Source organism: Ceratotherium simum, chromosome 22 (genome assembly GCF_057802395.1).
Source record: "Ceratotherium simum simum isolate JZ-2026a chromosome 22, ASM5780239v1, whole genome shotgun sequence".
NCBI classification, from domain to species: domain Eukaryota; kingdom Metazoa; phylum Chordata; class Mammalia; order Perissodactyla; family Rhinocerotidae; genus Ceratotherium; species Ceratotherium simum.
Window position 1 is genome coordinate 14,362,475 of NC_141921.1, and position 12,819 is coordinate 14,375,293.

Here is a 12,819-nt window from a genome sequence, read left to right on the forward strand (position 1 = left end):
AGTCTCAGCAGAGAGGCTGTATTGGGCACACTGATTAAAAACTGGAAGAAAAACATTCTCAGCGCCCTGCCAGCTTGTACAGCGAGGTCCCAGCAGTTAGCAAATTCAAAGCTGAGCTCCCGAGTGGAATTGTGTATCTTGTTCCTCATTCTCTGGCACTTATAGGCCCCCAAAGTTCTTCAAGGCCTTTAGAGAGGCTTGGGCAAGAGCTAGGAACCATAACCTCCATTAGACAGACGGGAAAACTGAGGGCAGCCGGCTCGGTTAGCACATTCTCAGGCGCTGTGACTGCGACAGAGCCAATGGGCCCCAAAGTCGAAGAGACCTAGGCAAGCCAGCAGGTGCGGGCGGCGAGGGAGGGAGGAGGCCGGGGGTGGGGCGGAGGGAGGGGCCGGGGAGACTCACCATTCAGTCGGGTCTGCCGGTTGGCTCGCACTCGCAGGAAGGTCTGGGAGAAGATGCCCAGCAGATGCAAAAAAAGAAGAGAGAGCGTCAGGCGCGGCCTGGAGTGCTGGCCCCCGCCCCAGCACCGGACCCCGGTCCAGGCCTGCCCCGCCCCACACAGCCCGTAAACAAACCTACTTCCTCCCTCCCGCCGGCCCCCCTGCTCCGCCGGCCGCTCCGGGCCCTCGGCATAGCCGCCGGGGGATGCTCTAACGGGACCCCGTTGCCGCGGCGCGGTGCCGCCCCAGCCCCGGCCTCCGGCGCTCCGGGCCCCGCGGCCGCCCGGCTGGCGAGGGCGGCGATGCGGGCGGATTCCCCCCGGCTGCCCGGCGGCGGCGGCACCTCAGCTCCCGGCGGCGGCGGCGGCCATGTTGGCCCTGATCATGTGACCCGCCGCCGTCGCGCGCCGGGGGTGAAAGTTCACGGTGGGGTGGGGGGTGCGCGGCCGGACCGGGACCAGGAAACAGCTGCTCGTACTCTGGTAGCAACCGGCTGGGGCCGCCCTGGGCTCCCTCCCACAGCCCGCAAAACCTATCCGCCTGAGTTTTAGCTGCTGCCGGGTCCTCCCACCCCGCTCCACCCACCCTGCCAGCGCAGGGCTCCTTCCGGCCCAGAGCCCCGCTGTCCTAGGGCAGCGGCGCCGAGGCTGGCGCTTTGCTGGGAATTCCCGATCGCCCGTGGGTGATCCCCCGCGTGTCCCAACTGTCCCGCCCCCAGCCCTTAGCCGTTCAGCAGCCCCGTTGTGAGAGGACTCCTGACGTTTCAGCTGTCTGCTGGACATCCCCTGGAGCTCTCACAGGCACCGCACACCTACGTGGCCAACGTGGAGCTTGATATCCCTCAAACAGGCGCCTTCTCCTGGGTTCTCAGTTCATAAGGGGATACCAGCATCCACTCAGGTGTGCACACACCGAAAACTTGAGAGTCGTCCTTGACCTCACCCCCTTCATTCCTCACACTCAGTCCTCTAGATCCCAGGGAGTCTACCTTTAAAGGTCTCTTAAATCTTCGCATCTCCACCTCTGGGCATCTCTTACTCATCCTTCCAGGCTTAACCGAAAAAGATCTTTTCCTCCTGTTAGAGGACTTCCAGCTCTACCCGCAGTATAGTTCATACAAATTTTTTGTTTGTGAGGAAAATCAGCCCTGAGCTAACATCGGGTGCCAATCCTCCTCATTTTGCTGAGGAAGATTGGCCCTGGGCTAAGATCTGTGCCCATCTTCCTCTACTGTATATGGGACGCCGCCACAGCATGGCTTGACAAGCAGTGCGTTAGTGGGCGCCCAGGATCTGACTCTGCGAACCGGTGGCCACCAAAGCGGAGAGCGCGCACACTTGACCGCTGCACCAGCTCATACAAATTTTTAACAGTGGACTGACCACTCCAGGGTTGGGGCCATCTGTGAGTCATGGGTGAACCCAGAGCCCAGCACAGGGCTTGGCACAGGCAAGTCATCCCCTAGTGTTTACTCAATGGCTATACCTTTCTTGAATGGCACTGCTCTAGTTCATAATTTTATGAGCTCTCTAAATTTGAAGCTGTCTCCCTTCTGGCCTGGTTTCTGGTGTCTCTCTGTGTAACCCATCCTCCACGCTACATACAGTGTGATCTTTGTATTGTGCAAAATTGACCCTGTCTCCCCCTCCCCCACCTTCTTTAAATCCTTCAGTGGTTCTCCACCTAGAAGATCTGCAACATGGCATGCAGGCCTTCTCCACCTGTTCTCCAGATTCTTCTACCACTCCTGCTCTCTCCCTTTGCCAGCCTGACACAGCTTTGTAGAGCTACCAGCGGCTCTTTGAGCGCTCCATGCTCTGGACTCTGGGCTAGATTATCTTCCATGCCCCCATATGCCCTGCTTGGTTAACTTTTATTCATCCTTCAAGACTCTGGGAAGGCTTCATTTTTCCCCCAAAGTTGGGTTAGTTGCCTCCTCTGAGTTTTCATGGTGTCTTGGCTTCCCCCAATCTTGTATATTTTGATTGTTTACATGTCTGTCCCTTCTACTTGGGGGACATCTCTGTCAAGTCACCCAGCACAAGGTCTACCATGCAGGAGATATCAGTGGGAAGGGGAGGAGAATACTTATGAGGGAAGCCCCTGAGCCCAGTGCAGGGCTAGGAAACAATTTAAGATTCAGGGCCAGACAGACTCCAGTTCAAATCTTGACTCTGTGACTCATAATTTATGTGTTCTTAGAAAAGTCACTTCCCCTGTCTAGGCGTGTTTCCTTAGCTATAAACTCGGGGCAGTGAATCCTAGCCTGCACAATTGCTACGAGGGTAAAGTGAGGTAATGGTTAAGAGGGTTAGGCAACCCAGCAGGGGCTAAGTAAATGGGAATCCAAACCAGAAACCAATACCCCTGCTTTCAAGGCCTAGTTCAATGACTTTTGAAAAAAATCCAATATAGTTGAGCAACTACCACATGTCACGCATTGCCTAAAGATCAGAGGATGGGATACACAGCTAGTCCCTGGGGTACTTTCCAGCTTCACCTCCTACCGGTTCCCCTTGTGTTTTACATTCTAACAAAACCAAGCTGCTAGCAGGTGCCCGAATACATCATTCTGTATTATACCTTTATACCCTTTGCACATACTGTTGCCTTGACCTGGAATACCTTCTTCCTTGCCCACCAGAGTGAACTCCTACTCGTCCTCTGAAACCCTGTTCAATCATTACCTCCTCTGTGACGCTTGCTCTGATTTTCCCCTCTTTCCACATGCTATCCTAAAAACTTATTTATACTCCTGTCATGGCACTTAAAACACTGGGCTATAATTATCTATTGCAAATCTAACCCCTTGAAGGCAAGGGCACTGGGCTGAGCATGAGTAAGTACTAGATAAATGTTTGAGTAAAGAAGGATAAGACAGGGTCCTTGCCTTGGAAGAACTCCAAGTCTAGTCGAAGAGTCAGGCTCATTGTGAGAGATTACATATGGCCCAATCCTTTGCAGCTCCTCCTCTCAAGAGCTGCATTTCCTCCTTCCTTGATTATGGTTAGCTTTGTGACTTGCTTTGCTAAGTGACTTGTGAGTGCTAGAGTTTAGGCCTCAAGAGGCCTTGCAGCTTTGGCCTTTGCCCTTTTGGTGTGACACTGCCCTGAGACTGCCAAGTAGGGAAGCCGATCTAACCTACTGGAGGAGGAGAGGCCATGTGGAAGAGAATCAAGGCACCCCCATCTCCCAGACATGTGGTGAGGCCATTTTGGACTTTCCAGCCCAGCCAGTCCTCCAGCTGAATGAGCTGCACGAGTGAGGAAAGGCCCAGTCAACTGACAGAATCATGAGAAATAATAAATTGTGTTAAGCCACTAAGTTTGGGGATGGTTTGTTATATACCAGTAGATAACAGAAACATAACTAAACAGGTGATCACAAAATAGGATAAGGACAATAACATGGACACACAGTGGTCATGAGAAGAGACAGCTAATCCAGAAAGGTTTCCTGGAGGAGATGGTATTTGGGCAGGATGTTGAAGGATAAATAGAAATTTGATGGGGTGGGGTAAAATAGTCCCATTAGAAGAAACAACATGTGAGGGGCCGGCCCCGTGGCTTAGCGGTTAAGTGCACGCACTGGGCTACTGGCGGCCCGGGTTTGGGTCCTGGGCGCGCACCAACGCACCGCTTGTCCGGCCATGCTGAGGAGGCATCCCCCATACAGCAACTAGAAGGATGTGCAACTATGATACACAATTATCTACTGGGGCTTTGGGGGAAAAAGGAGATAAAAAGGAGGAGGATTGGCAATACACGTTAGCTCAGGGCCAGTCTTCCTCAGCAAAAAGAGGAGGATTGGCATGGATGTTAGCTCAGGGCTGATCTTCCTCACAAAAAAAAAAAAAAAAAAGAAACAACATGTGTAAAAATGCAGAGGCAAGAAAGGAATGGCACAGCCAGGGAGTGGGTAGCATGATACAGGGTAGCCTGTAGGATTCACGGAGGGCAGTATTAGGAATGGAAGCTGGAAATCCAGGTGGAACCTAAATCACAGAAGGCCTTGGTGCTATGCCTAGCACGCCTGGCCTACGCCTGGCAGTTACACTTTCTAGTTCAGCAGACAGTGAGGCTGAATGTTGTGACTGAAGTAGAGAGGAAAGACCTCCGAAGGCAGGGCTCTGTCTATCCCTTTGGAGTGGAACTCTCTGGTACAGAGCCTTGTCTCCCTATCAGAGCAGAATTCCCTAGTGTTGGGTCATTTCTTCACCTAAACCAGGGTTGTCTGGGTGAGGGCAGTGTCTCCCAGGGGCTGGACTAAGCTGCCTCTCTCAAACCAGGGTTCATGAGAGCAGGGATCCCTCCCCAGGGCTGGCACTTTGGGTCCCCTACAAAGGCATCCAGCAGAGAGGTGCCAGTGGAAGCTGGTGCCCAGCCCACCCTTGGCACTCCACTCTCCACGCTCTGCACCCTGATGCCAGGCTGTGTCAGTTGAGAGGAAGGGGTGCCCAAAGAGAACACCTCTAGTTCCAACAAAGGCTTTGTGTGTGCCAGAGGGACCCTGGTTCTCTCCTCTAGGTTATAGGTCCCTGCTGTCTTGTTTTTCTTCATCAGATCAGGGCTACTGAGTCAGGACTGTTTTTCCCTTTTCACATGGGGGCTCCCTGAGGAGCCCTGTTGCCATTTAGACAAATGTTTCTTGGAGCAGGGCCCTGTTTTCTTCCATCTGACGGGCTCCCAAAGGCAGGGCTCTGTCTCTCCTCAGACAGAAGCTTCTGGGGGAAGTTCTTTCTCCTTCCTCCACAAAGAAGGTCCATATAGAGCTAGGATGTTACCCATGGGCCACCTTCTGCTGTGATCTTTTAGGACAGTGTGATTACTCCTTTCCTGTGCCCAAGGCCCTCACAGGCAATGTCTGCCTCTCTCTCTCTGGTCTGATACCACGGTTTGGCAGGATTGAATAGTTTTTTGTTTGAGGGATCCTAGTTTTGAGGTCTGAAGTCTTCAGGTGATTCTGGGCTAGGTCTCTGGGCCCCTCATGAAGACCAACCCCATAGGATACCTCCTGATGGGCGGGATGCTTCAGAGGCGCTCAGAGCCCACCAGAGCCCAGGTGACTTGGGCATCACTCCCTAAAACCCATCTATTTAAGGCCTGTTTCCTGACACCTGTGCCTTCTGGGTTCAGTTAGGGGCGTTAGACAGAGGGAAACAAACACGGTTCAGGCCTCTCTTCTCACCTCCTGAGGAGGGAGGAGTTAGCACCAGGCACACCCTCTGGGCTCTCATCCCAGTGAGCTTCCTGCTCACGCTCCCCCACCCTCCTCACCTGGTATCTGTCTGAATGGTGCAGGTCATCAGTGGCGGAGGAGTGGGGTGATGCCGTCGGCGACTCGCCTTCCCTCTTGATGGAAGTAGACAACAGAAGGGACTGGAAGGAGAAAAAGGACAGTCAGTCCCCTAGAGTTCCCAGTCCTGTGGGGCTTTTGGGATTGGGGCAGAGAGGACGAGGGCAGAGCCATAGAGGGACCCTCTTGAGATTCTGAAGGCACGTGGTCAGGCCCTGGGAGTGTGGTTGTGGGAGAGGATGACTTGATTCTAGGGATGGGTAGAGACCCCCTGAGAGAGTCCAAACCTCTTAGACCCCAGCTAATCTCTGCCCCAGTGGGGCGGGACTCCCAGCCCACTCCCAGTGGGCTGAGCCGATACGTGCTTTGTTCTCCCTTAGCAAGCAGAGACTCTTGGACCCCCCAGAAGAGTTGGGGGTAAAGCCACATATCTGCTGCCCTGCCTGCCCTTAATACAGGCTGATGGCAGCCCTGCTATGGAGACAGTAAATTAAATAGCATGTATGAGTTTCCTGCGTACAGCTAGGGATGTACGCTGGGTCCATTTATCCCTGTGCTGCGGCAATGACCCCAGCAAAAACCCCAGCAAAACTAATCCCCCCCATGTCAATCCTGTATGGCCTCTTCTACATACGCCTGCAGTTTAGATTAATAAACTGTCTGCTTTAAATTGTGTGCAAGCACCACAATTCTAAATACCACATGGCACGTTCAGCCTGCTCATGCCGGCTCTCGCCAAGGCCTGTTCAGCTGCAAACTGGGGGCCTGGAGGCCTGAAAGCAATCCGTACTTCCACCCCCCACCTTCTCCAGCCTGCGCAGCTCTGAGCCGGAAGCATACAATTCCCTAGGAGGCCTCCCCAGCCTAGAAACCCATGCCAAATCGCCAGTGACAGCCCAAAGAAAGCAATTTGGGAAAGATGGAGCAGCCATTTATCCTTCATCTCCGACTGAGCCTTAGGATGTGATCCGCATGCAGGGGCCATGCACATCCTCCGGCAAGGGCCCTGGGAGGGAGGGGCGGCCGCCGGTCTGGCGGGGTGCTCTGACTTGGCCTCACACCAAGAGCTGGAGGAGAGAAGAGGCTGGGGAAGGACCTGGGGTGGGCTTCCCTGCAGCTTAGAGCCCCTTGCTCACCCACCCAGGCCCAGGAAGAGGCCTAATGGGTGACTAGGCTCAGAAAAGAGGTGGGCTTCAAGCAATGTCTTTCTCTGTCTCTGGTCCCGAGGAGGATGCTGGGGAGGGGAAACAACATGGGGCCCCCGCTCACCATCAGGAAAAAGCTCACGCTTGTGCGCTTTCTCTCTCTTTCTCTCATTCTCTCTAGGTTAGAAGCCCTGAGAGGCCTCAGCATTACACCTGGGGCAAGCGGAATAAAAAAAGGTCACTGGCGCTTTTTAAACATGGACCAAAAAGCAGTAAAATGTGTTTTGAAAAAAAATCCCGGCATTAAATCATGACTTTTTGCCTGGCTCTTCGCCTCATTAAAAGTGGCCTTTTGGAAGGTAAAATTATCATTGTAAGCGATAAGATCTTTAAGAAAATAATTCACGGCTTCTTCACCCTTTAATATGATAGCCGCCAACGGCTAATTTTTTTCTTAATGGCAACGACGCCATCAATCTTGTCTAAGGCCCCCTCGCCCTCTCCGCCTCCTCCCCCCCTCCTTCTCCCTGTCCTCTCAGTCTCTTGCTTGAACCTTCTACCTCGTGCCTCTTCCACCCATGACCTGCTTCCCTAAAGCCTCGGTCAAGGCAGAGGATAGACCCTGGAATGGTCAGCCTGGGGCTGTGGGCACGTGTCTGGAAGTTGGTGAGCAGTGGCGCTGGCCTCTGAGTCTGATGATCAACATGCCTGTGTCTGTGGTTGCAAGAATCTGTACACGTTTAAGACTTCCTGTGTGCGTATCCTGACCTGGGTGTGTGCACCTGCGTATATGGGGATCTAGGTATGGAAATGGATTGTGTCTGTGTTTGTCCTTAGAACACAGGCCTCGCTGGGGTCCAGTCCCCAGCCCTGCCGGTCATGCTCAGGTGTCAGGTGTCCGTGGTTGTGGTGGCCCTCTTGGTGGCTTGTCCACAACCTGCCTTCCTCACCACCACCGTTGAATGCTGCGGGCTGGCCAAGCTCAGCGGGCGTGGCCCCCACTATGGTCCACAGCTGCCTGGCACCCCCGCCTTTTCTCTCTAGGGCTGGGAGGGCTTTGCTTCTTTGGCCAGGGCCTGCACCAGTCGAAGGCTGGGCTAGGTTCTCTGGCCTTCCTCTGTCGAGCTTGCTGTGTTGAGGGATTTTCTGAAGGAAAGGCAAAGTCCACTCTCACCCTTTTTAAAGGCCTGCAGGGGAGTGGGGCCAATCCCTGGAGGTAATATTGTCACTCTGGCTCCTTTTCCCAAAACTGCCCTCTCAGAGGTCACCAGTGCCTTTAAGACTTATAAATACAATGGCCTCCTTCTCCAGCCTTTCTCCATTTGCTGATCACCCCATATATTCTGGAACTTTTTTCCCTTAGAAGTCTGGGACACCATGCTCTCCTGCACCCCTCCTGACTTGTGACTGTTCCTCCTCTGCCCCTTTCCTAGCTCTGGTACCTTATCTTGACCCCAGTGCAGGAGTCCCCAGATTTTCTTCTTGGCTTTTGCTCTGATCTCTCCATACACTCCCCCTGATGGATTTCATCCATTCCCAAAGCTTCAACACTCACTCCTCACTCCTATAGAAAGGGATAGGGATTCCTGCCCTTATGAGTCATTGTGAGAACTTATAAGAAAGGATGCCTCCTTACTGAGGGGTGGGGAAGGGGACACTCAGTGAGTGAGGGTTTAGTTCTCCTCTCCACTTCCCCACTCCCTCAAAATCATCACCTTTGGGGAAGCAGTACCACATGCCTCTGTGGCCACCTATGGGAGATCTTGGTACAAATTATATCATTGTGCTGAGGCCTCTCTGGCACCTCTTTTGAGCCAGCTACTTGCCCTTCACTTCTCCTTTCTCCATCTGATGCTTTCAAGCCTCTCTCCCATGGTGTCTGTTCAGAAGGGGCAGACTGTCTCCCTAAATGAGCCCAGCATCCTCCCTGGCTCCCTACTGCCCTCAGGACAAAGTACACACACCCCCACACACACCCCCCCCCCCATGGTCTGGCTTCTAAGGCCCTGCACTATCTGTCTTGACCTGCACTTCTATATAATTTTCTTTACCTGCTACAGGTCACCTTCCTCCTTTGAGTCTCCCCAACCTTAGTGTCGGGGTCTCCCACACCCCCAGGTCATTCTTGCCCTGTCCTGACTAGAAGAGAAGGAAGTCAGATGAGCACACTCTGGCTCATACCCAGGCTACACGCATACGCACACACACACACATACACATACACACACTCAAGCACACAGGGCAGCCTAGGTCTCAGGCTGACTATCAAACCCTGGAGACAGTTAGGGATCCAGGAAGAGCTCCTTTTTCTCAAGAGGAACCAGTTCTGGGTGGGCCAAGGTTCGGATGGGTAGGAGGAAAACACACAATTGTCCACCTACCTTGGGGGTGCCTGGAGCCATGGCATCCTTCAGAAGGGAATTCTTGCTGCCAAGAAAGAAGAGAACAGGGTGACCATTCCACTTACTGCCCAGGGCATGCAAGAGTGGACTAGCAAGACGACCTCAAAGAGAGAAGGCATAGCCAGCCTAGCCCAGCCCAGCTCAGCCAAGCTCCACCTGGTTCAGTCAACCCCAGCTGGCCCTGCCTACCTCAGCCTCCACCAGGGGCCGAGGGCCAGAACTGGCCCTGGGAGGGGGGTACAGACACCAGGCATGGTAGGCTCCCCTGTGGATCCGAGGAAAGGAGCTTTACCTGACTCTTGGTATCAGCCCTGAGGAATCTGCCTGTCCTGGATGCCCCCTTCCCTCCACCCCCGTCACCAGCCTGCTCTTAGCTCCTATGGGATTGGGGTGATGGAGCTGACACGGCTCTTGTCAATTCTCCCTCCAACATGCTGCAAACTGCGTTAGGCAGTTAGGAATGATCTCCCCCTGATTCAATTTGTCAGCCCCAGGCCCTCCGGCATCGGGCGCGGCAGGCGGGCGGGAGCTGGGCCCTGAAATATGGTGGGCGGCTCGGAGCAGGCGGGGGCAGGGGTGGGAGGTGATGGATGGGCTGTGGGGGAGGTGAGGACTGTGTTTAATAACAAAATTGGTATGCAAGGCCACATCTTGTGCTAAGCATGAGTGATCCAGAGCCACAAAGTATTACAAATCCTCGCTAAACAGATGCTGACAATGGAACAAGACGTATCAAATCAGATCCACTTCAGAAACATTAATATCCCTGTTCCTGTCCCTCCCTCCCTGCTGCCCCCACTACGCTCACCACATCTGTGCTCACACATTCACGCACATGCACTTACACACACACACACAAATACATGCATGCGGAGGCGCTGGCTGATACATGCAGGAAGCAGACACAGCCCATTCACCTAGGGTTCCCGCACAGACACACAAACAAGCTATACAGGTAGAGCACACCCACACAGATATCCATAAAGCACAAAAGACACACAGACACACACCCAAGGCAGAATACACGGCACACACAGCCACTCAAGAGGCATATACACAGGGAACACCCACAGGGTCAGACACAGACACACCCAATATGTGAGCAGAGGCATAGGCAGATTCGGATAAAGCAGTGATTCTCACCTGGGGCCATTTTGCCCTCCAGGGGACATTTGGCAATGTCTGGAGACATTTTTGATTGTCACAACTGGGGGCAGAGAGTTTGTTACTGGCATCTAGTGGATAGAGGATATTAACCATCCTACAGTGTACTGGACAGCCCCTCACCACAAAGAATTATCCAGCCCCAAATGTCAATAGTGCCAAGGTTGAGAAACGTTGGTATAAAGGCAGATACACACATATCCAATGTCTCTCTATAATTCTGTCAACAATCACATAGATACATGTGGTCACACCTGGACACTCAGACAGGCAAGCAGATACACAAGCACAGAGTCCTATTCCCAGAGACATGTCCATAAAGACACATTCATAACAGTCACCCAGACCTGGATGAAGTCATGTACCAACATCCACATAAACACATGCATAGATACAGACACCCATGTGCACCAGTACACACCCATGCACTCACACACACATGCAGACACATGTGGACACACACCCACGCATGCAGACATGGACATCACAGTGCTGGGGCCACCAGGCTCAGCAGCAGGGTGAGGCTAAGGTCTGAGTGTAAAAGCAGAGCTGTCTGCCCGTCCGATCACACAGTGGGGGCATCACAGACTGGGAAGGACAGCCAGACCAGTTTCCTTTCAATTACATTTTGTTCATAAATGGTCCCTGGATTCCTGCTCCATGCCAGACCCTGATCTAGGCATTGGGGATACAGAGAGGAAACTGAGCTGCTCTTGAGGAGCAACTCGTTTGTGAGTTCATTACTTTTATCATTCCTTCACTCAGTCACAAGTACTGACGTCACCACTGGGCCAGGCACCATGCTGGATGGACAGATACAGAAACAAGGCATCTGCTGTATAATGCTGTTACAGACTGAGGTCTGAGTGTTATCTGAGCGGGATCAGGTTGGAACAGAAAGGGAAGGAATGAACAATTCTTGCGCACCCACCACGTGTCAGGCATGGGCTTGTACTTTACATGTGTTATCTCTTTAATCTTCACAAAAATCTTTACTAAGTTGACGAGCAGAGGTTAAGCGACACCTCTGCTCACACAGTCCGTGCAGGGTTTGGGATTTGAGTTCACCTCTGACCAAGTCGGAAGTACTGCTTCTCCATTGCTGCCTCCCTCGAGATACTCAGGGGTCAGGATGGAGGGCAGAGCTCCGAGTTCTTTTTTTGGGGAGGGTCCTGCTGACTCTGGGCTTTAGTTTACTCTGCTTGTGAACAGAAACAGGGACATTTAGGGTCAGAATGTCCAGCCTCTCTTTTTGCCAATCCTCTGAGTCTCTTCCTGGCAATCCTCTTCCCTTTCCCCGGAGCTGGGCTGGTACTACCCCAGACTCCTTCCCTCTCTCTGAGCAAGCGCCCCCCACCCTTCCTTTCCTCCAATAACCTGATCACCTCCAAGTGTCCTTGGTCCCCTAGAGACAGGAGTCTGGGGAAGGGCCCGCCTTGGAGAGGAGAGCTCTGAGCCCCAGAGCTGCAGGCAGCCGGGCTCCCACCCAGCTCATCCGCTCTGCCTTCCGGCCCTCCCTGTTTCCACAGCCTGCCCCCAACGATTTCCTCCCTTCTCAGTCACTCGCTGCCTAGTGATCCATGGGTTTTAAATTATAACTGGGACCCAGGAAACGCGTTCCTAAGTACAATATTCATGGGCTGGGCTGACACTTTTAATTAAGGTGATTTACACTGAATTATCTTTGGAAATAAAGAAATGGTGCGCTGCCCGGGAATAAACCATCATCACCAGCCGCCTTTGTAAGTTACACTTCGTTTTAATCTATTTGGGGAATTGTTTATCTAGTTCATTAGCCAACCAAACACCGAGGCCGGCCTTAAATAAGGCTTAAGTGGGGGTGGGGGCGCTGCCATCTCCACACCCCGCCTCTCCTCTAGAGTCACCCAGCCTCCCTCTGGCTCCTTCTAGTCCTTTTAAAGCACTGACTAGACGGCTGGCTTCCCAGCCTAGAGGCCAGACCTTGAAGTACCTCCGGAAGCCTCCCAGAAAAAGTCTCTGAGTTCAGGCCCTGCCAAGCCGTGCCCCACTTTCAGCTCTGTGCAGTCCCTCCACACCTAAGGCTCTTTCCTCTCTCTGGGTGGAAACTCCTGTCTGAGGGCCACAGAGAAGTCTGGGGGTGACCCCCCACCTGTCCTTCAATCTTCAGCCCCATCTATGTTCCTGCCTGTCTGTCTGCACACTTCCAGTCTCTACCCTATCACCATCCCAGAAACAGCTTAGCTTAGCATGCCCAGAGCCCTGTCTGTTGTCTCCTCCTTCCCTCAGATACTTGCTTCTCTGCCATCACCACCCAAGTCAGAAAGCTCTTTCTAGTAAGTACCCCACAAGTCATCAGCTAAGTTCTCTTGCTTTTCCTCTACCAGTCTC

General features: G+C 53.1%; 1 protein-coding gene across 3 annotated transcripts in view; it reads right to left on the reverse strand.

The window, feature by feature from the left end:
* Positions 1-12,819, reverse strand: part of RNF220 (ring finger protein 220) — a 220,585-nt gene that overhangs the window by 18,421 nt on the left and 189,345 nt on the right. For 2 of the 3 annotated variants that reach the window (XM_014796427.2, XM_014796425.2), the window contains exons 4-6: positions 9,265-9,310; positions 5,720-5,821; positions 406-448 (exon numbers count right to left, since the gene is read on the reverse strand). In XM_014796427.2, coding sequence (XP_014651913.1) covers positions 406-448; positions 5,720-5,821; positions 9,265-9,310 — 191 coding nt within the window. Of the gene's footprint in view, positions 1-405; positions 449-582; positions 755-5,719; positions 5,822-9,264; positions 9,311-12,819 lie in introns of those variants that run through there. The other variant, XM_087446065.1, reaches the window with a different exon arrangement.